The sequence below is a fragment of the Polistes fuscatus genome, unplaced genomic scaffold (assembly GCF_010416935.1).
Source record: "Polistes fuscatus isolate 324 unplaced genomic scaffold, CU_Pfus_HIC Scaffold2, whole genome shotgun sequence".
NCBI lineage: Eukaryota > Metazoa > Arthropoda > Insecta > Hymenoptera > Vespidae > Polistes > Polistes fuscatus.
Genome location: NW_025113096.1, coordinates 6,267,841 through 6,291,723, shown reverse-complemented (window position 1 = coordinate 6,291,723; position 23,883 = coordinate 6,267,841). Strand labels below are relative to the sequence as shown.

At 32.2% G+C, this 23,883-nt stretch overlaps 1 protein-coding gene across 6 annotated transcripts in view; it reads right to left on the bottom strand.

Annotated features, from left to right (window-relative positions):
* The window catches only part of LOC122516801 (neurexin-1), a 304,617-nt gene that overhangs the window by 5,687 nt on the left and 275,047 nt on the right, over window positions 1–23,883 (bottom strand). For 4 of the 6 annotated variants that reach the window (XM_043634936.1, XM_043634938.1, XM_043634939.1 and 1 more), the window contains 2 exons: window positions 649–890; window positions 66–189 (listed from right to left, as the gene is read on the bottom strand). In XM_043634936.1, coding sequence (XP_043490871.1) covers window positions 66–189; window positions 649–890 — 366 coding nt within the window. The remainder of the gene's footprint in view (window positions 1–65; window positions 190–648; window positions 891–23,883) is intronic. The other 2 variants (XM_043634940.1, XM_043634942.1) reach the window with 1 other exon arrangement.

Below are 23,883 nucleotides of genomic sequence, written 5' to 3'. Positions count from 1 at the left end.
CCGAACGAGATAGAATAGAAGAGACGAAGGAAATTACTTACACCCACGAGGAAATGTTTACTTACACTTACCGGAACCAGGCTCGTAAATGGGCGTACATTCTTCGTCTTCGTCGTCACCGGCACATCCACTTCCGGCACCGGAGAAGATTAGATCGTCCATCACGCCTGGGAAACCAGATGCTGGAGTCTACGATACGGAAAATTTGTTCAACTATAGTACTTGGATTGAGGATACACATTGTCGAAAATTTCTTTATTAGTATTAAATTTTTTTTCACTTAACGCATATATAAGGTGTATCAAAAATTACGTTGCATGGGCTGATACATAATTAGCAAACTGCATTTATGGTGAATAAAACTTTATTAACCTCTACCACTTACAAGACGTTTCAGATAATAAGTGTATTAGGCAAATATTTTCACTTTGGATCTCTAAATTCATCCTTTGTTTATATAACATCATTTCTGATACAACTTGTGTATATAAAGATTTTAGAATGTTAATTGTATGATGTCTTACTTTTTAGTTAAGTAAATTTAGCTTGTTTAATAATTTCAAGTTAATTTTTACAGTAGTTTACAATTTAGGATAAAGTAAATAGAAAATTTGAGTAATTAAAGAAAAATTGTAGTTGTTAATTTACCTGCTGCATTCTTTGCAAAGGTGCAGCTCGATCCAGGAGACTTCCAGCTGGTAAAAGTTGAACATCTCCTCTGGTAGTAATTCGACTGTCCTTGGCAGCAGCCAGTTCTAAGATTCGTACACTATTGACCACAAGGCCCGCGATAACTCCCAGAAATGGTCTTTCGACCCTTCCCTTGCTTCGATTCCACCTGCCACCGACTTGTATGGTCGATTGACTGTTGAATACCGAGTGCTGATAGCCTGTAAATGATAAAAGAAGCTTACATTAGTTATGATGACAACTTTACGCGGAAGATTTTTTGTTCTTTTTATTTTATTTTTATCGACGACTCCTATACAATTTAACGAGAAGGAAAATTCCATAAATTTAACGAGTAGTTCGCTTTGGTACTCTACAAATTATTCGTTTGACCGTTGATTAGGCGAGCATGAAGAGCTGGATGTGAAGCGAGTCTCTTTATTGACCAATCTACTTGGCCCTTGTCCTCACACGAGCATACGATGTGGTAGGTTAAGTATTTGCTTCTCTTCCTTCGTCCTGTACTTGGAATACTCAGGGAGCCCTTGGCCCTTTGTAGGTCTAAATTTGGTTGGTTTTCTGAACAGGCGGGTATGAAGGGTAAGGAATTACTTAGGGTTGCCTCCTTCTCTCTCTAACTTTCTTTCTTTATTCGACCCTTTGTACTCGTGTAACAGGATGCAAGTATTTACTTGCATTACTTGCTTCGTTATTCCTGATCTCAATATTTTTACAAATGATTTATAATTACAAATAACCTGTTGTATCAAATGATCAAAATGAAGAAATGTGAGCAGGAAAGTGTCAAGTGTGTACTCTGTACTACTGAACACTTATGTAAAACTTTTAAAACTTTGTACAAGATGAAGGATTACAAAAGACTTGCTTAGATCGTTCGATCAGGATCTATATGAGGAGATCTCTCGATCGAGAAAGATCGATAATGAGGCTATTTTTCGATTAGGCGACTAGGAGCGAGCTGGCTGTCGTTCTGGATTCGAAGAAGAAACGTATACATATTCATACATACATCTATGTATACCAAGCGGATAAAAGGCAGACAGACAGATTCATTTGGTCAACAGGCCAACGATTGCATGCCATGGGCGAGTTAAATGCCACGGGGTAATAGGAAAGCAACAAATCGACGTGGTATTTTTGGGGAATGGGATTAAGACGACGAAAGATGAGGAACGAAATTTTAAAGTAAATTGAAGAAGATGAAGAGGAAGAAGAAGAAGAAAAGAGAAATAAATACAAGACAAGCATATATGCGCTTAAGTATACTTTACTGAGGTCTGTTTATGAACCGTTTCGAATTATCGAAAGAATAATAATTTTTGGCGAAGCGAGAAAAAATGGGACCGGCTGACAAGCCTACCAGGCTTGTAGGAGAAAATAGAAGGCTAGCGTGCCATGGTAGCATTTTAGGCTACACTCGGTGTATGTTGGCCTTCGACTCAATTCCGAACCAATCGGATTCATTTTCATGTTCGAAGGGCGTGGCAGGATGCTCACGCTTCGTTCCATTCTCCGGAACTTTTTCTTATTTGTTTTTTACTTTGCTTCTATTCGTTAGTCGGAGATTTTGTTTCGATTTATGTATTTATTGGACATTTTTGTTATCACATAGCCAATCAAATGGGGATATCTATCCATTTTAAAGATAGATATGATCGAGAGGATTCTAAAGTGATTATTAAACAGTATGATCTATTTTGAATGGTAGAAAATAGGATAAAATATATCTACTACTTTTAATTACATAAAATGGTTCATAAAAATAATAAAAATGATGGTTGATGAATATATTTGTAAATAATTTATATCTGATATCAACTATCTAAGCATACATAATCTAAACAAAATTATTTCTCTCCGTTCTATTTCATTATCAGTAAAAAAGTTTGAATTTAATTAGCGTAAATATGACGAAGGAGAAATTGGATGACCAAAAATGGAAGATTCAGCTGTTTGACTCTTAAAAATATATCAACTTACTAAAATTCTTGACTTGGCACTTGTCGACCAGGCATAGTCGATTTATCAGTAGAGTATAAAATACAGTTGGTAGATCGTGTCTCTTTTCTGGAGTATTCGACACGCGCGACATACACACACCACACACACACACATACACACACACACAGGGATGCATAGAATACGCTTATATATACGTTCGACCTTCGGATGCTTGAATCTCCCTACTAACCAACTAACACTTCTACGTATACTACTACTTGCTGTTCATCCGCTATGACAGATAAATGGTACGTGTGCACACGTGCCAAATCATAAAAGCCTATTGGAAAACTAATATTGGGCACGTACACTGAACAACACCCTTACCTTCTATCGAAAAATTGAGATAAGGATGTCATTGACGGCACATTCCAATCCGAAGAAGTCCAATAAACTGTATCACTTTACTAGGAGAGCAGAAGAGCGAGACACGATATCTGGGTAGCCTACGAGAATTTCGGCTGGTAGTAAACCAACTTATTGCGCATACTTTTGCGTGTGAATCAGCGTGTTTATTTGTATGTGTGCGTTATTTGTGCGTTACACCAACTTGAGAATTCCTTCGCGTTTGGCTCTTCAGCGAGAATTTAATTTGTTTTCTTGTATTTTTGTAGGTGAATAGTATTAATATTTATAATAATAAAATTAATATTTATATTATAAATTTATAATAATAGTATTAATAATTTATAATAATATATAATATTTATAATAATAGTATTAATATTTATAATAATATAATATTTATAATATTTATAATAATAGTATTAATATTTATAATAACTACAATATTAAGAAATATTTTTAATATTGTAATTTGATAAATAATACTATTATTATTAATATTATTTAGGTGGAAATATTTGAATAAAAATGGGATATTTTAAAAATATTTTTTTTATATTTATATATTTTTTTTGTACGAGAAATATTTGTATTCATATCAGACATTCTACTTTATTCTAATCAACACTCTCGGATAATATGAAATAAATTAAAGTTAGTATTATAAATGAATACTACTCGATATTCTTGAAATCGATGTTTTTAGGAAAGTCAGAGATGTAGGGCGAGAAATTAGAATGCAGTGAAGCGAATTGAATGTTTCGGTGCAATTAGCTCTTGCACGACATAATCTAAATTAATAAGTAAACTGACAGGAAAGTATGGAATACGGGGAGGTGGTGAACACCCGAAAGTAGGTTAAGGCGCGCTACGTTCGGTTGCTTAGACAAGTGGCGTATTCGGTTAAAAGGGATCAGGAGAGGAGGAGATGGCTGAGAACGAAGACGTCTAATCCAGAGATTTCAATGCAAATTTAATTTATTGGTGTAGGATTGCCATGTCGATTAATCTAACAAAATGGTCATTTAGAAAAGGTCGATATAAAAATAGGAAAGATATAATAGATCGATTAAAAAATATATGTAAATCTAATTTAATGGAAATCATCTCGTGAGTGCATTTTATAAAATACTAATTAAAAAATTTTAGAATAAATAAAAATATAAGTAATATATTGATAAAATGAAGAATATATTCAATTCCAATTAAGTGGATTGATCTAACAAGATGATCATATTTTTATACATCAAATGAAAAATATGTGTCTTCCTTGAATATTTTGAAACATTTTTGTTTATTTACGAGAGATCAGTCATATTTGATAATAATATATAGTAATGTACGAGTCAAACTCGCATTACTTTGGGCATACCTATAACATTATCGATCGTAAACACGAAGGACGCATTTGTACATTGAACGTGTAGCCGTACAAATCATTCATGTTCGCATGAGTTTTACATTATTCAGAAGTAAGTATTGCATTGGTACGTGTGCGTTGTCTACTAGTGACAACGTTCCGCATGAAATTTTCACCGATTTTCTCACGTTCCCGACAGGGGAGTATATGAATACATAATTAGCATTTAGCATGAATAGTCAGGCTTGTCTGGTCTCATAAAAATATAGAAAAAATAGAAGAAAATTTTTGTAATCTAACAAATAAGATTTTATAGATCATTGAAATAATGTGGTTTAGATATTCTGAATAAATTATTATAGATCATTAAAAGTGTTATATAAGTCACATGATCTATAAACATTGATTATATCAATTTTATGTATTGAAAAATTTTTTATAGATCAGAGTAGTACTGTTATTTATAAAAAATATTATAGATTGTTAAAAGTCTCGTATTTGTAATTAATAAAATTGTTATGTTATGATACATAAACAACTGTACTATGGTACAATGATTTAAAGTTACTTTTAGGAATTGTTCCAGTTCGTAAGACTTGGACGGTGGGAACCAAAGACGGTCGCCTATTTCACTCGCGTTCTCGTTGTTCACTGGGTATGGGAAACATCGATGATTCCCAGAGAATGCCAGTTCTTCTTTCAAAACTAAAACGATTTACAAAGAGAGATGAACGATTTGCCGGTTGATGAATTCGTTACGTTAATGTTCGATGTCGTTCATCTCTCAAAATATAAAAATTTTGACTACATGTAAAATTAGTATATTTTGTTATATTTTTAATTACTTATCTAAATTATATTCTGAAAACATTTCGATATCTCTGATCATTATCACAAAATAATTTATTCTGATCTAATGACAATTTTTGAATGATTTCGATACTGTGCATTTATTATACTATTAGATAGGTTCTATAATCACATGAAAGAATCTTTAGAAGAACCTTCATGAAAGATTGAGAAGATGGCTCGTAGAAATGTTCTCACGCTATAAAAAAACAGGAAAGAAAAAAGAAGAAAGAAAAAAGAATAGTGTAAGCGGTATCTTGAAAAGAGGACCATAAAATCGACGTTGGGTCTTAGGTTATTTTGAGTTAATAATTTTTCTCTTTTCTTTTTTTTTAATATCTTTTTTTCTATCTTTTTGTAAAGACACGAAAAGGAGATAACAATTTCGAGTGGAATGCTCCCTCTTATCTTTTTTTTCCCCTGGCATCATCAAATCTAGACTCCTCCTCCTTTTCCTCCTAGCGAATGAAAGCAGTAAGAGATTTTGGTGATTCTAAGGTTTTAACAATAAAAGAACTCTCTAAGAGTGTGAGAACCAAGCGTGAGAAAAAGCTGAACGAAGGGCTGAAAAGGCTGTTACAAGTAACAGGTTTGTATCCAATACGCGTTAGTAAAACAATTAAGATACTTATGTATAGTTTAATCTACACTCGTATGCTCCCTTTTAAACGAACTACAAATTATTTTCATTTTGTTATAAACTTTTATTTAAATGATTGTACAATTTTTTTAAATTTTTACGTACAATAATAAAGATTGATCTTTTAAATTTTTATTTTTATTTATAATATTATGAATAAATAAATAAATCGTCTCTCTCGAAAGAGGAAGAATTGGCGTATGCATTTTTTAGATAATTATTAGATATTTGATAGGAAAGATAAAAGTTTAGAGTCCAACATAGAAATAATTGTTTTTTTCGGTCAAACTAAGTTTTATTTAAAAAAAATAAAAGATGTTCTTTGTTGAGGTTCAAAACTTTTCAATACACCCTCGTTTATCAATAATTTTGAATAAATATATTAATAAACATTTATTAATATTTATATATAATTCTAAAAATAAAAAATAAAATTCGTTTATGCTTATATTTATATGAATATATAATTATAAAAAATAAAATAAAAAGTCATATATAAATTATTTCGACGTGCATAAATGTTTTTTGGGCAAGTCGAGTGTATTAGATATGCATTAGATGAGTTTCTTGGGTCTCGATTATGATCTCGGTTATAAATTAAATGTGAGTAGGCACAATGATTCGTTAATTCATGCTCGTATTAAAAATAGAAATATATTCATAGGATCGGGAGAAGCGTAGAGGAAAAGCACGTAAGGGGTAGATATCGATGGAATGCAACTACCAGCATTCATGGCCTGGTCTCCTGGTCGATCTGGGAATCTGTTTCCCCTGAAGTCGTTAAGATTCTCACGATCAAAGAAAGCGAAAAAGAGAAATAAGAAGAGACTAATATAGAGAGACAGAGAGACAGAGAGAGAGAGAGAGAGAGAGAGAGAGAGAGGGAGTGAGGGAGAGAGAGAAAGTGAAAGACAAAAAGAATGTTTCACACGGGAATGCTTGGGAACGTGTTCGCATCCTGTAGGAAAGTGTCCATATGTGTGTGTGGAATATACAGTGAAACGTGAAAATAATATCGTTTACTTCTTGAAACTGGACAAGGTTTTTTTCAAGTGAACGTGTGAACCAAACTGGTACAAGATTTGTCTCAAGAATTTGGAGTAAAAAACTGTGAGGGATACTGTTCAAAACAATTTAACATTAGACTCTATTTTGAAGTTAAAAATTTATTAGAAATGATTGTAAACTTGTAATATTTAGTTTCCTTCGATTTTAAGGGAATAGTATTATAATAGTGGATGAGTTGAAAAGTTTTGAACCCAGTATAGAAACAATTTTATTTTCGGTTAAATTCACTTTTATTTTTCGAGACATCCTCAAAACTTGTCAACCCATCAAAATATGAACCATGCCTTATTTTGTATGGCTATTGTATAGACTTTCAGGAAAATCTTTAAATGAGAGATAATTGAGGATGCATTTACAAATAGTCATATTTGTTGTACATAACAAATGTGTCACGTGACTAGGAAATGGGTTAAGAGACTACGGGATAACGCCATTCGTGGATGGTGGAAAATGAAAAGCATGTAAGGATTAAGGGGGGTGAGAAGTAAAATGAAGATGAGGAGGATTGGTTCCTCTCTTGGAAGCAACTCTTTCGTTGCTCTGTACGCCTACTACTGAAACGGATCGTTTGGTTTGCCCTCAGGGACGAACTATCCCACGCCTCCTGATGTGTTCCCGACTCTTTCTATCTTCTCTGTGGGAAGAAAAACCAGAGTCTTCGGGAAGAGCACGAACCAATCCGTGAGAAAGTATCTCCAGACGAGATATGCGATATCGGGGGTTAGTTAGAAGAACGTCTTCTCGTCTATGAATTGAATAAGTTCAAATATTCACAAAAAATTAAATTCTATACCATTATTAAATTAATTTCAAAGAAAATGTGTTTATAATTAAGATATTATCTTTTATGTTATTTCAGATATTTTTAATTTATTTCGAATGATTCGTTTATTTGACGTAAAGTATATAAGCGATCAAAATAAATAAATGATTAGAGATTAAATCGCGATCATTGAAGAAACGAATACAAGTTAGATGTTTAAGAGTATGCGTGAGCCAGCATTGGAAGGAAGATAAGGGTCAAGTTTTACGAGGAAGGTTTATCGAATTCGAGGGGTCGTGGATGCCGACGATCTTCGACACGAGAGGTTAAAAGATCCTCGATAGGTTCCTCAGGATGGATAATAAAAGCTGCCAACGATATTCTTCCAAGAGTATATAGAAGAAGAAGAAGGTGGAAGATCAGAAGGAAGAAGAAGAGGAGGAAGAGGAGGAGTGGAGACTTTTCTCAGGCCAATTAAATCATTCCCACGGGATCTTACCGTGGGAGAGACTCCAGAAAAGCGAGAATTTGAATCTCTCGGCAAACGGGACTTCATGCGATTGTAGGAAGTTGATGTCTCCAACATTGTGGAAAAGAGCGAATCGGGAATCCTGGGTAAAGGGTTTAAACAAAATGGTGGAAGAGAAGCGAGATGATCGGAAAAAGGATTTTTTGTTAACTATTATTTTTATTGTAGATTTTAATCGATTTTTTCGTACCGGTCTATATAATAAATTAGGAGATACAATTTGCAATAATAATTAACAAGGTAATATTTTTGCATTTAATACATATTTACATTTTATACATAAATAATTTAAAAAAATGTTTAATATAATAGAAGCCATGTCCAATGTATTAAAATATAAATTGAGATTAAATTTTAAGTTTGATCGCTTGATGAAAAATAATATTTGATGTAAATAAATAATATGAACTATGTGCTAGGAATAAACAAATATTCATATAATTTATTATTATATTAATATTCATATATTATAGTAAATATTAGCAATATGTAAATATATTTTTAATATTTCGAATTGTTTAGTGTGTTCTCTTCATTATAATAGAATGAAAGGAAGAAAGGAAAAGAGGGAGGAGAAATATTAAAATACAACTGACTGTGAGACGATAACTGGATCAATATATAAACGTGTGAGAAGAAAGGGAGGACTCGTGGGAAAACTGCGAAGGCGCATGGCGCTTCCAATACCAAGAGATCATGAGCTACGAGAAAGTTATTCGTCTTTTAACCTCTTCTATCGATTCAACCCTTTGTTACATTTTTCTACCCTTTTTTAATCCTCCTTCAGATTAATATAATTACATTTATTGATTCAAGATTGTAAATACTTTTCTTAGAAATTTATTTTGAATAGACCTTATTACTGGATAAATTGTTGAATCATTTTAATTATTTTCAAATTTATTCGAAATATTTAATTGTTAATATATTTATTTCAATTTTTCTTATTATTAATCTAAAGAAAATATTCAACATCTTGTTTTCTATAAAAAAAGAATTTTAATGGTTGCGTTACTGACCTAAGTTAATCGACGAAATATGCTTGACTCGAATAATGACCGAGAACTATGGTGGGGGATATCTTACACGGCCTTACACGCGTCGCACGCTCGAGATTGGAATGTTGGGAAAAAAAATTGTCACGCCTGACGGCTGCCTCGAATTCCGAGAATGCAGCTCGTATGCAGCATGCACTCGTTTGAGGTCAACGTACCGTAAACTGTAATGCTGTAGGTTTGCCATATTAATTTTTTATGAACCAAAATTTAAAAATAGAAGTTTTTAAGTTATTTTATATATTTTTGCAAATGTTCGAATAAATCTTCCCATTGCTTTCTTCCATTTAAAAAAGAAGTATAACTTCAAAAATTCTATTAATTTTTCTTTTCAAGGAATTGATCAGGCAATGGCAATTTTTTAAACATAAAATCTTTTAAAATTAAATTAATAAAATATAAATCACGAGTTTAAATGTTTTGTTTGGAATCAAATTGGCGTATAAATGGAGAAAGAGAAACAGAAAAAGAACGAAGAAAAAGAAGAAGGAGAAGAAGAAGAACCGGTTTTAGTTGCTAGTAAGGAAGAATAAACACACATCGCATGCTTTCTATTGTGCACGAACGTTAGAGAGAAAGGGTTGCAGACTGTCTCACTACTTTGACGTTCTCGAATAATAGGGGATCATGTGATACTTGGTTAACGCGTTGGTCTTTATGGAAAGCGCATACCTCTCCTCCCATTCATCATATATGGTTTTCTTGATTAGTCAAGGTAACATAATTTTTATCTTCGTGCCCACTCAAGAGAACGATTCGAGTAAACATCGTTCTTAGGGTAACATGAAATCTTTGAAAGTTAAATTCCAAACGTACACATTATAAATTAAAATATATACCCCCTTCTTTCTCTTATCCGAACATTGTGGGAATCGTTAAGTTAAATCATTGGAGATATAAAACAAGAAATAGAATTTGTAATGCGCAGATAAATTTTACTTGCGCTCAGTAGACATTTTTTTACAATTCAGAAATTTTTTGGAATATATTTTCGTCTAATGGGATTTTAGAGAAGATTTTTTAATAAAAAATTACGAATTAAATTATATAGGTAATAAAATAATTATAGAATTTAAGTATAAGTAAATTAAAGCATAATAAAATCTGAAGAAAAATTTATAATTTTGCCTATTTTGTAATTTTTTTAACGCAACAAAATTTATTTAAAAACTATACTGTAATCGAAATATTTGTAAAATATATTGTTAATAATTGTAGCATTAAAAAAAAAAATAAAAATATACATTTTCGAATTAAATGATGCATAAAATAAACTGATCATATATAAGAAAAAGCTAATTAAATTCGAAAGAATGTATGAAAAGACCATTTATCAGCGATTGATTGTTCTTCTACAATTTTTCAGCGGATATCTTGCGTACTCTATAGAATAGGGAAACATAAGAATACGAAATTGACTGCTGTTTCATGAGAAGAGCAAGAGAAAGGAAGAGGAAGTGAGAACCATTTAATAAAATAAAAAATTAGTTATCTCTTTGTGTGTGACAAATAGGAGTAATAATATATCTCGAAGTTATGGACGTGGAAAAGGTCTTTATTATTTTGTCACGGTTCATTGGGAGGCGTGAATGGAATTGTAAATATAAATTAGTACAAGATATTTTACTAGGGAAGTATGAGTGTTAAGAAATTTTGTTGGATTTCGGCTGTGGTTCCTCTCACACCACCACTACCACTACCGCCATTTTATTATTACCATCATCATCATCATCATCAAAATTTTCGGGTGTTGAGAAGACATAAATTACAATTTCGTTGATTCAATGAAATTAATTTTAAACGTTTACATTAATCATTAATACAATGGAAAAATAAGATTTAAATTCGAATGAAACAAATTGATATGTAATACTCATTGAAACGTCGCATATAACTTCACTTTAATATGTGATTCTTAAATATCAATTTTATAATGAACGTAATAATGAGTCTTTGGGTAGTTTACATGAAAATATAAATTACACGTGTGATAAGCAAAGTAAATCAATGAAACCCGGTGGTAATTGCTAATGAATTCTATTTTAGACATTTTACTGTTAATATTTCAACAACTAATTTAATTGAAGATTAACGATAATAATATTACTACTACTACTAATAATAATAATGAAAATAGGTATAGAAAACTAGGAATGACAAATAATTGATGAGAAATGGTCGTATGCATCGAGTATAGCCACGTGCAACAAAACGAACTTTGAAAATTCTGTTAACGGAAATTTTGTATCCTCAACTTATCAGGGATGTATGTATCGTAGAAAGTGCGTCTGATATTGAATATCAATTCGCGGAGTGCGTATGTTGGTCGTAGGAAGAAAGGAAGTAGTGGGAAAGAATAAGAATAAGAAGACTAACGTTAATATAAGAATAAGATTAGGAGAAGAAGAAAGAAGAATCGGAGGAGGAAAGATGATAAACTAAAGAGAATATGAGGGTTAAGATGGAGACCCGAAGGCATCGATACGATGTGTCGTTACGGTTAATGGCCCGTTTAAGTCCACAAAGAGGCGTGAAGTAGGTTGTAAACACGAATTAATCAAAAACTAGATAGCAGGAACGTAGAAATGTTAAGGAGGTTCCAAATAGGATAGCATGAGATGGAGATAGAGATGAGGAACGAACAAGAAGGAAGAGAGATATTTCTATCGAGAAACTTTAATACCGGAGAAAGGGTTAATTTCCGACGTAACTCCAGCAGGATTTCATAAATGGTAACAAGTAATTATACATATGATATAGATAGAAGTATCTTTCTTAAGAGTGACCTTGAAACGAACCCTTTGACGTAGCCATCGACCATCTTGCTTTAACGTGCACGACTATCCTTTTAGAAGAACAAAAAAACAGGCTTGTCCACTCGGAATAGAACGAGCAATAAAATTATTTCTTTGGTTGATAGATCGATCGAAAGGGTTAGCGATTGCCAAGAAATCTGGTACCATTTTCAACAGGAAAACAGATCAACCGAGAAGGTAGATTCTTTTTATTTCACTTTCACTATCACTCACTCACTCGTTCAATTCTCTCTTTTCCTCTCTCTCTCTCTCTTTCTCTCACTCTATCTTGCTTTTTCTATTCGCGTGTGATATTATTCGAGAATTATAAGTTTTATAAGAGAGTAGAGACCTTTTCGCCTTTGGCCATGGCACGTGCCTGTTCTACCTATGAGTTAAGGTAAGAACCTGTTCTATACCTTCTTTGGTGATGTATATATTCACGTATATACACATGTGTGCTAACACTTGCTTCAGGAGGGTCGTTCGATGGTCGCGTGCCAGTCGCGTGCTGCTTTCACAACAAGCTGTAGAGAAACTTTAATAGGTTCCTGAGGGTGAAGAATTTCTTTAGGTTTAGTATAAGCTATTATTTGGTGTACACCTGTAAGAATATAATTTATTGACGCAAAATCGTAGTTAGATCGATTTTTTTTGTGTAAATCCAAATTTTTAGTTACAATATTTATACAAAACATAACTAGAAAATATTAGAATGCATATAGTATACGAGTAAAGAAATAAGAAGGAAATTTAAAAATAATAGTATTAGTGTTTAAAACAACGAAGAAGCAGGAATTTTGTCAACCCTCATCCCTTCCTGTTACTCCTTCTCACTTTTGATATAGTATTTTCAGAAAAAATGGAAGAAAAATCTGGAATGGATATAAGAAAGTGGTCAAACGAAATTAAATTTCCTAAATCTTATTCTTGAAATAAATACACGTAATTGAGGTAATAGGAAAACAAAGGAGCATAAATTAGTCAAATGTGATCTTTTCCTGTCATTCTTGCTCTTTTTCGTTATAGTATCCATTAATAAAACTAGGATGAAAATAAGTGAAGAAACAAAGATGAAAATCCACCTAAGAATCATAGTTCAAAAATTCCGATTGTGATATAGATGTTGCTAGGATAGTAGAAAAATGAAGGGGCAGATATGTAGCCGGTGTGCTTCAATATTGAATGTTTTCATGTATATATATGTTTTGCTCTCCCTTCCTTTCTTTCTCTGTTTTTTTAACTCTTTTTTGATATATCGATAAAATCGAAACATAGAGAGAGAGAGGATGTCAGTAGACATCATCGATGTCGTGTTTCTATTGTCGTCGTAATGACTCCGTGCAAACTAGAATCAGGATAACAGGTATTTCAAGGTAGTGTACGATTTTGAACGGTCATTCATGTCGATGATCTTTCTCTCCTCTCTCAATGGTTTTATGTATATCCTAAGTAACCACGTATGCGTTTGTATGCGTATGTGTTTTTTTTTTGTTACCATATGTCTTCATCCGTCATTCCTTCTTCGTAGTTTCTATTTTTACGCGTGCATGCGTGTTTCTTTTAAAAATTGTCTTTGTAATTAAAAATCAAGAAATTGATTGGATCGCAGTATCATCGAAGTTGAAATTCTTTTGTTATTTCAAATCTATGCCGAGGATGAACCCGTAGATTTAGTTTCGTCGTAACAACGTATTTTGACGTAATGACGTGTAAACTAGGATCAGGATAGTAGATGATCTTAGATAGTATGATTCTATTTACTATTACATTGGTTTACTTCTATCGATCGGCTGATATCTTATTAATTTCTAATTCAAATCTAATGAATCGATGATAGTCGAACATAGGCAATATTTTTTTTTGTATCTAATCAGGATGAATTCAATTTAACAAATTATTAGATATTGCTTTCATTGAAGATACAACCGAATTTTAACTTTCATTATTATTTTAGTTTTATTTATTTTGTTAGTTTGTTCTTTTTCTAAGTTTACGTTAATAGTTGGATTTTTGATTATGGAACGTGACGTAACTCCATGTAAATATAGATCAGGGTAGTAGAGAAGTTTAGGTAGTGCGTTAGGTTCTATGAACAGGTGCACTACACATAGTAATTATTTTTGCCTGATTTTTATTCTTTGATTGAACGATTTCAATCAAGGAAAATGAATAAATCGACTGATTGTTCGACATTCCTCTTTTTTTTCTCCTTTTCTTCTTCTTTTTGGGTATATGTTGTTGGCACGTAAACAATTGTAGATGTATATGTATGCATGTGTGTGTGTGTAAGACCTCACAAATGGTGTACACGTGTAGAGTCACGCGTATCTCTTCACCGTGCGTAATATTAATAGGATAGTAGAACTAGCTGGATCGTTCCGAAATGAAACACTACAAATACCTACAAACTTCTCTATACATTTACATGTGTAGATATATGGGTGTAAAAGCATACTTTAATAATGCAGAATATGAAAACGGAATACTAATTGCATTCACATAATTGCGTGTGTAAAGTATTATATATTTAATTTAATTTGTTAGATTGTTCGGAAAGTAATTTCGTTAGTTCTGTTTACTGATACCTAACCTCACTTTAAACCTTAAAATCATTTAAAATTTAAGCAACAAACACTTCAGACACGATTAAAAATCTTTTTGCATCTCAATCCGTCAAGTAGTTTTTTTTTTTATCTCATCGCATCGGAAATAGAAAATCAAAGCTATATTATTTTTTTTATTACCGTCAGGGTAATAATGCAGTGCAAGAAAAAACAAAATTATATGCAACAGCATAATTCGTAAACATACGAAGAGAATATGTTCAGTGAATGCTAGGATTAAAATTAAGTTTAGAAATTTCGATCCAATAACATCGATTTGAAAGATGCACCATCTATAAAGATTGTCCCGTTGAAGGGGATGAGGGCAAAGTTTGGAAAGCTCTATCGTGAATAATCAGGTAAGGATAGTAGTTTGATCGAATTTCTTCGTAAACTCTTTGAAGGTTATAGTCCTCTGATGATCGTGAGAAGAACATTCCAGAATCCTTGGAAAATTTTCTTTCTCACGCTCCAGTAAAAGCCGCGACAGTCTCGGCGAATGACTTTCTTTCGGTACTTTAATACTTCCTAAGTAAATACATTATATATATCTATATGTATAGAGGTATTTACAATGTATAGGCATACCACATACATGCCAAACACCATAGACATTTCTTTAGTGTACGCCACAGCATGCCGGTCTTTATAAGCATCGGCAATCTTTGATATTCGACAGATGACTTCTAAAGATTCCGCATATTTCGATTGATGTTATCGAATTTCTATTCATTTACTTCAAGCTTATAAATGCATAGATAAATCATGAAAAATTTGAATAATCATTAATTTTCGGGTCGGTTGAAAAATATTGAACCTCAACATAAAAAATTTTCATTTTTTTAAATATAATTTTTTTTTGATAAAGACAAAAAAATTGTACGTTTTTAATTCAGTTCCAATTCAATTTGTTCAGTTTCAAACCATTGCATTTAAAAGACTGCTGAACTTATTGTGTTAAAACTGATGATATTCGAATATTACAGGAAAATATCAACGAGTATCGTAAATTTCAAAGACAATGCTAAGCAAGTGAGTATGTACGCGTACATAATACATTACCACGTACGTAAATAAATGCTTCCATACTTAGAACGAGCCACAAAAGCATTGCAGTCGTTCTCACGAAGCGTGGGAATATTCTACGCAAGGAGACAGAAGAGGATACAACAACGCCAAGACCAACCAACGTCGCGATCTTTTTGTCACGGAGCCAACATGAGAATATTCATTCACAACTTCTTTTATTTCTTCTTCCTTTTCTTTTTTAGATGGCTCTAATAAGATGAACGGGAAATCATGCCCCTTCGAGTGAAAAAATATTGAAATTCTTTTCTTTTTAGAAATACATTAATTATTTTTTTTATTTTGAATGACGACCTCAAAAGGAAACACAAATATTATTTTTAATTTTTAATTTTCTATTTATTTTATTAACAGGAAATACGAATTTTCTTTATTTTTACAAGATGGCGGATCCAACAGGAAGTACGAAAATTGTTTCTATTGTTTAATCTACTTTTTTTCTGACGATGAATCCCAACAGGAAGTAGAAATATTTGTCTCTGATGATGGATTGAATGAAAAGAAGATACGAGCATCAATTTAATTTAGTAAGTTTTGAAATTTAATTTAATGATGGGTCCACACAAACAGGAAGTATGAAAGATAGGAGAAGAATCTTGAAAAATATTCCCAAGATCGTGTCGTCGTCGTTGTCGTCGTTCAGGTTGCTTATGTGTGCTCGCCACATGGTGCCAAGAAAAGGAATTCTTCGAAAGGTGGAATCCGCGTTTCCTTGAGACGATTAATAACTTCTACCTGAGCAGAGAAGAGAGAAGCGAACATGGATGAGCGTGAGAACAGTGTCTTGAAAAGGACCTTCTGTTTCTCAGGATTACCAAGGATTCATCAATGGCTAAGAGTTCTCTCGGGGGTTGAAAAGTAATAGAAGAGAATTGAAAGAAAATATTCGCTGGTATCCAACAAGATGAATCCAATACTTTTCTCAAAATGGCTGTCTAATATACAATTTTCCCTATTAATTAAATCGTTAACTGTTTATCGCGGATACGCGTGATTTTTTTTCTATACGAGGGTAGGTGGAAAAGTTTCGAGCCTCAATAAAAAAAAAAATTTTATTGCTTAACCAAAAAGCTTATTTCTGTGTAAGACTGAAAACTTTTTAATCCATTCAGGCAATTGGCAAGTTAAATTACCCTACTTTGATTTTTCTAGAATCATAAATATATATTATAGAATTTATAAAGAATTTATAAATGTAAATCTCGTTGAATACAATTAGGTGATCGATTAAAATTTTTAATTAATATTTAAACTTGAAAATAGAATTAGAGAAGGAGTAAGTTTTGTTTATAATTAAATTAAAAAATTATGAATGTGCTGTCTTGTGATCGAATGATCCACAAATGATCGAAACATACACACATAGACACACACATAGACAAGTATGCGTTAATCGAAAGTAACCTTCCTGATATTAAATGATTCCCTAGTAACCCTGAGAATCGAAAACTCCCTTCTTGCGTCAGCTTTCTCACGCTCGTAGAATCTCCACTTGGGTTCCCACGAGTCGTAGGAACGATCCACGCTTGAAGATTTTCGACGAAAGAAGAAACATAGAGTAGTTCTTCGTTCCAAGAAGAAAAAGAAAAATAAGAGAAAGAAAATCTATGAAAAAAAGAAGAGAAAAAAAAGACAGAATGCTTATAGAATAAATCTCGATATACGTGATATATCTTAATAAGAATGTAAAATCTTCCAGGTAACATAACCTTGGGAAGAATACATTTCCTAACGATTTTTCTACTTGAAGAAAATGTTTCAATGGATAGAAATGGGTAGAAATTATTGTCCTATCTTATGTCGAGTTGGATTTTATGAATGACACGCGCATAATCTGTCATATGAAATACATACATATACAATTTTTTTCTTCTTTCCGTCCTCTCTCTTTCTTCTTTTGGGTTATCCCTATCATGCTAAGAATTATCGATGAAGGTGTTTCCGTGTGTGAGTATTTGTGTTATAGCTGGTACGAAATTCCTCGGTAAGTTCAAAGGTCTCTCCTATGTATATGTCTCTCTCTCTTTCTCTCTCGTATGCGGTAAGAAAAAGAAAATAAGAATAAGAAGAAGGACGAAGAATCCTCTTCGAATCTTCCCACGACCCCGTCTCGGGGCATCGGAACATTCGACTTTAGCACTTTGAGCGTGAGAAAGATTCTCGCCCACGGTCAAATACAGTCATCCTAGTATTAGGGCTTCAGGGTAAGCCAAGAAGAACTTCAAAGATGTCGCCGAAGAAATAGCATCTCTTCTCGTCATCGAAGAGTACCTATAAGTCGATGCTTTTTTGTTTTTATTAGGAAGAATAGTCGCTGATACGTCTTCCTTTATGTTAGCATGAAATCCGTGCTACGTACGATATTTTCTCAATTAGGAGAGTAGAAACTTTGAAAATATCTGTCAAATCGGACACTAAGTGTTGAGCCCATCGACCTTTGCAAAGAGAACGGGAAATTTTCGACCGCGACATGACCCATTCATTAGGACACTAGGAAATGTATGAAGAGTTGCTTAGTGCAGTTTTGCTTTCCTTTCATTCAATATTTAATCTTATGTGTTCAAAGATGTTAGATTGTTCAAAAAGTTTAAGGTAATTAATACATTTGATTTAAATTTTTAAATACAACGGTAGGTTAACAAATTTTGATGTCATGTCGAAAAATAAAAGTTAAAATTTGACAGAAAAAAAGATTGTTTTTATGTTAGTCTAAAAACTTTTCAATCCAAAGAGAAGTTTGGCGAAATATAAAAATGTTTTTGAATTTTTTTTATAATTCGGCATAAACTTTATAGGAAACCTACTATATGTGTTGAATTATTGATACATTGAAATTCTTTGTGATATTTAGTGGCTAATTTAGTCTTTTGGATTAAGGTTAAGTTCTTTGAATTTTTAAACAGGTATGAAGAAATTAGCGTGTCCTATTAAGTTAATTAAGAATTAGGTACGGTATATTATTTTTAGGATGCAAAAAAGCAGTAAAATGAAGAAAGCAAAATAACTAAAGAAATTAGACAAAATCAAATTCAAGTTTGATTTAACCTCAACGTTCAAATTTTGTCAATATAGCTGACTAGTCAACGTTTATGCGATGCATTTAAGTATTAATTTACATAATACTTAAGAATTCTTATTTATCCTCTTTTATATTGAATGAAGAGTAGTAATTTTAACTAGTGATTTGATTTAGTAAGGTTATTTGAAAGTCTTTTGAAATCAGACATCAGAGTATAAAGAAAAGTAGTTTGCTGTTCGGATGTCATAGTCCATCCCCTTTCGAAGAGGGGAACGATTGAATAGAATTCTCTAATTAGTGGCCAGGGTAGTATGGAGGTCGAGGAAGAGGTCTCAAACGATAGAACTTACTGGCAAATGTTGTTCTAACGAGGAGAACCTAGATCCTTACTAGAAGCGTGTATTAGGGGTTGATGATGTGTTTCGCATGATTCCACCGACAAAATGGACGATCCCAAAGGTCCAGTTCTGTGCATCTCAAAAAATTGAAATCTTTGATTTTTTAAATATAACATTCTATGTTTGTCCATATACGTGTGTGTAATTTTTGAAAGAAAAACAAGGATATTAGCATTGAATATTTTTGTCAGAAGATTTCATTCGAAAAGAGAAAAGTTGAACAGTCTAAGAGATTTTTAAGGATTTGTTGAATTTAACTAATGGATCATGTTGCTTTAGTTCGTATCAAATTCGCGTCTGTTTGTCTTAGGTTTCTGAATAAAATAATAAGCTTAACTTTTTTTGTTGTGTTTTTAAAGATATTTTCAAATTAATTAAAAAATGTTGTGAGATATTTTAAATAGAATTTGTTTAAAAGATGGGCGACGTTAAACGCAAAAATATATAGAATTTCAATGAGTACGAATTTACGAAAGAGATCATTCGATGGAACGTATATTTGTAAACATAATAATGTTAATTATTTAACGGAGATAATACATTTTAATGCTCCATTTTGTCATAACAGACAAATAATTATGCAAAAAGAATTTGCAATTTGTATTAACAAATTTAACCGTGCAAATTTAACCGTGTAAATAGATAGTTTATGAGAGAGAGAGAGAGAGATCAAAGGTATTCATTCGTTTTGTAAATGATTTTATAATAGAAATTATTATAATACGAAGTAATACGTTTGCTTTCTATTATAAAATGTGTTTGTTAATGTGACATGCCGTTAATGTAATTACAAAATGAGTAAATTGGATAACGAAAAATGGAATTTACGAATAATATGCTGGTTCGAGATCCAATTAAATTAAATATTATTAAGATAACCACGTAAATTAATAAATGGATAAAATACATCCTACTCGATATTTCATTCTATTTTTCAAGGGAAAAAAAAACAATATTCAAAGAAGCATTAAATTTTACTTAAAAGATATTCTTGTCCGCATCTGCTTCTGAACCCAAAGAGACTGTTTAATAAATTACTTCATAAGATTAATTCGAAGAATGTTACATGTACATTTTTTATTTTACAAAAAACAATACTTTAAATAATAGATTTGTCGTGAGAAAAAAATTAACGAGATAGAACTCAGTCGATGTAACGAAAACGAGAATTATTTAAAAGAAATATGATATGTTTTTGTATAAATTTTTATGTATTTTTTTTCATCAAGAATGGCTTAATTTAAACATTAAAAAAATGTCTGATCGAATAAAAATATTTCAATAATAAAAGTGATACGTTTTGTAATAAAACAAAAATATGCCAAATGAAATTTATTATTTGATGAAATGAAAAACAAAATGCAAAAATTGTTTATATAAATTTTATTAGTTTTGGAATAAATTTTTACTAATTTTAAACAAGATGTCTGATTTTCTAAATGCAACATATGCTTTAATTTAATTAAAATAATAAAAAAAATAATGTGTGTGTGTGAAAATATATCGACCATTGCTGGAGTTCGTGAAAGAGAGGGAATGTAAATCGTGTTAGAGAGAGAATCCGACCAATCAAAACCACGTGTCTTTTGAACTGTTTTACTATTAGGAAAGCAAAAGAATAGGAGGTTGACGCGACCAAACAGGGTTACGCCCTTTCCTACAAAAGCCCAAGCAAGGTACGGTTCGTTCGGGCTTTTCAATTGGATCGATAGAAAAAAGGCCTACGACGTGACCTTTTCCACCAGAGTCGCATCCGCAATAAGAAGGTTTTCATTTCTCTGCCTACGCTCTGCTTTCTATTCTCACCCTCTCGTTATCCTAAATGATAAGGGTTTGGTTATATCGATTTTTCTCATATATATATGTATACACCTATTACACATTTATGTACACGCGACTATTGGCAATTGTAAATTCAAATCCACGTTCAAGAAACTTGAACTGCGAAAAATAGAAAAATTATAAAAAATATTCGATAGAGTAAATAAAAATTATACAAATGTTAGATGACATTAGATAATCGTAGGAAAGAACTTTATCTAATTTTTCATTTCTTATTTTAAATAAAATATCTTTAAAAAATGTAAATAAAACTAGAGTTAGTAAAATGAAAAGTATTTGATATATTTGCGTATACTGTTATCGCGTATCAGATCTGTTCGAAAGACACTCGTGTGTCACATGCGTGAGAGAGAATATGTGGCTTAGGGACATGCAGCCCTCCACATATGAAGCAGAGAAACAGAATAAGCGAAGAGGATGACTTCCTAGGTTGAAAGTGAATCGAGCACGTGATGTGTGCACGAGACGGAAGTAAAGGGGAGGAAGAAGAAGAAGAAGAAGAAGGGTGAGTTTGACGATAGTAGAATTCTATGTGTATAAGTGCATCTACATATATATATATATATATACATAGAACTATAGTTACTTTCCTATATCGATGCGTGAAAAGGGTCGGAGTTTCTAAGCTTCCTCAAATTTCTAAGGAACAAGGCAACAGGATCAACAAGAGGACGAACCTTTCACAAAGGGCGATACCCTTTAAGTTAATTGAACTTTAACGTCATTGAAGAAACCTAGTATAAGAATAAATATATACACATATACTCATAACATAAAGGCCCTTTTAGGTTTAATTTTTCAAGCAACTAAATTTTATTCTTCGAAGATTCTAAACTCGATTCCTATTTCTAACGTTTTATTTCTTTTAGTTTGATTTTATAGGTCAACAAAGAGACCCCATACACAAGCTGTCTGATTGGTAAAGTATAAAGGGTTTAGGTCCCAAAGGGTTTGAAGTGATCTAGAAACATAACAGGAGAACAAGGTCAGCGAGAAAGTTGTCGTTAAGGAGAGACCACCATTTACTGAATGGATCGAGAGGAGGAGTAAGGGGGTAGAATTTAAAAGGCATCAAACTGGAAGCAGAAAGGCGAGAGAACGAAAGACTCTCCCCCTTCGACACATCACAAAGTATGTTTGTTCGATCTAATACACTAGACTCAAAGCTTCCTTATCACGCGACAAAGCCTTTTGCTTTTATAAATACTAAAATACGATTGCTGGATTACTGTATGTTGTTACTGAATGTTGTAAGGTATTGGTCAGGTCAAAGGGTTCAAAAAATTTTTATTTATTTGAATTTTAGAAATGGAATCAACAAATTGGGTTTAAAGATAGAGAGTAATTTATTTATTATGTTGAAATGCTTAATCCTTTTGTTTTTAGGAGTAGATATTCGATTATTTCTTTCTTGTTATTGTGTTTAGTATTATTTAGAAATTTGGTATTCATCTATTGTTTTTGAAATAATTATGCATATTAAATTGTTGTTGATATTTGAGACAAGTGTATGTTCATACTGATGTAAAAAGTTTTTAAGGAGAATCATTAACAATTTAATTTATACTTAAAAACAATATCTGTGAGATCTTAAAATCAGTTATTTGCTTGGTTTCACGAAAGAAACCCCAAAAATTAACAAAATATTATAAATAAACTAATAAATATTTCTGTCCATGTCGCTAATGACCGAATAATCGATGAGGTCTTGAACTTATAATTTATAAGAGAAATGTATAAGAAATGCATTACTTTAATGCATATTTACCATAAATTCCTAAGAATTCAAAATTCAAAAATATCGCGAAAAATGATTTATTAATTAGGTTCAACTTTTGGTTTTGAATTGTAAGTTGAATAAGGTCAGGAAAGAAACAAAAGTCTTGTGGCTTAGTATATCAGAGAAACATAAGGCAAGGAGGAAGGATTCTACCACAAACACCATGGTGATGGTAGAGGTGTAGTAAGACAACCCACGATGGTACTTCTCCCTTCTCTTACCATAGGAATGATAAAGAAAGCTATAGAATGAGAGAGAGAAAAATAAAAAAGTAAAAACGTGGTATGATTGTTGGTGGTCGAATGATATTCAATTGGTAAAGTAATTAAATGATTGGAGGCGTTAATTAGTGTAACACTTTACTCGTTTAGGTTAAGGGCCAAAGTCGGAGGTAGGACCACTTAGGGATAAGGGGAACATAAGAAAAGAGGGTGTACGAGTCTCTTCCATCGGTTACTTTCAACTTCATGGTGGACCCACGAAATTGTATGCAGGTTTGCCATAAGTGTCACGCCTCTCATCATGGCGGAAATACTCGTCCACCATTTTTCTTTCTTTCCTCTCCCTTTCTCTTTTTTTCTCCTTCTTTTTCTCTGTCTGTTTGAAAGAAAGATTAAGCCGCCATTTTCTATCCGAGCTGAAGCTTACCCTTCGTTATTGCTTTATGGGGAATGAGTTTCTTTTAAATCCCACGACGATGAGCTACGCATAATTCGCTAAATTTAGCTACCAGGCTGATATACCTCGCGTGGAGCATATCCTCATCATCATACTTTTTATGCAGGCAAATTTATTCTAATTAAATCAAATCGGATTCACCCTATGCCCTCCTCTTCTTTTCTCTTCTCTTCTCTTTTTACTTTCTCTTTTTTATTCTATTTCTTTCTCTCTCTCTTTCTTTGAATTTATTCTTCTTCTTTCTTTTTATTTTCTGTTTTTTGTTACTCCCCTTAGTCCCGATAAAGCGTTGAAACGTCTCTCTCAAGCGTATTATTAGGGATTTAAATAAAGAAAAAAAGGGAACTGGAAATAAAAGATCTTAAACGATAGCGACTCT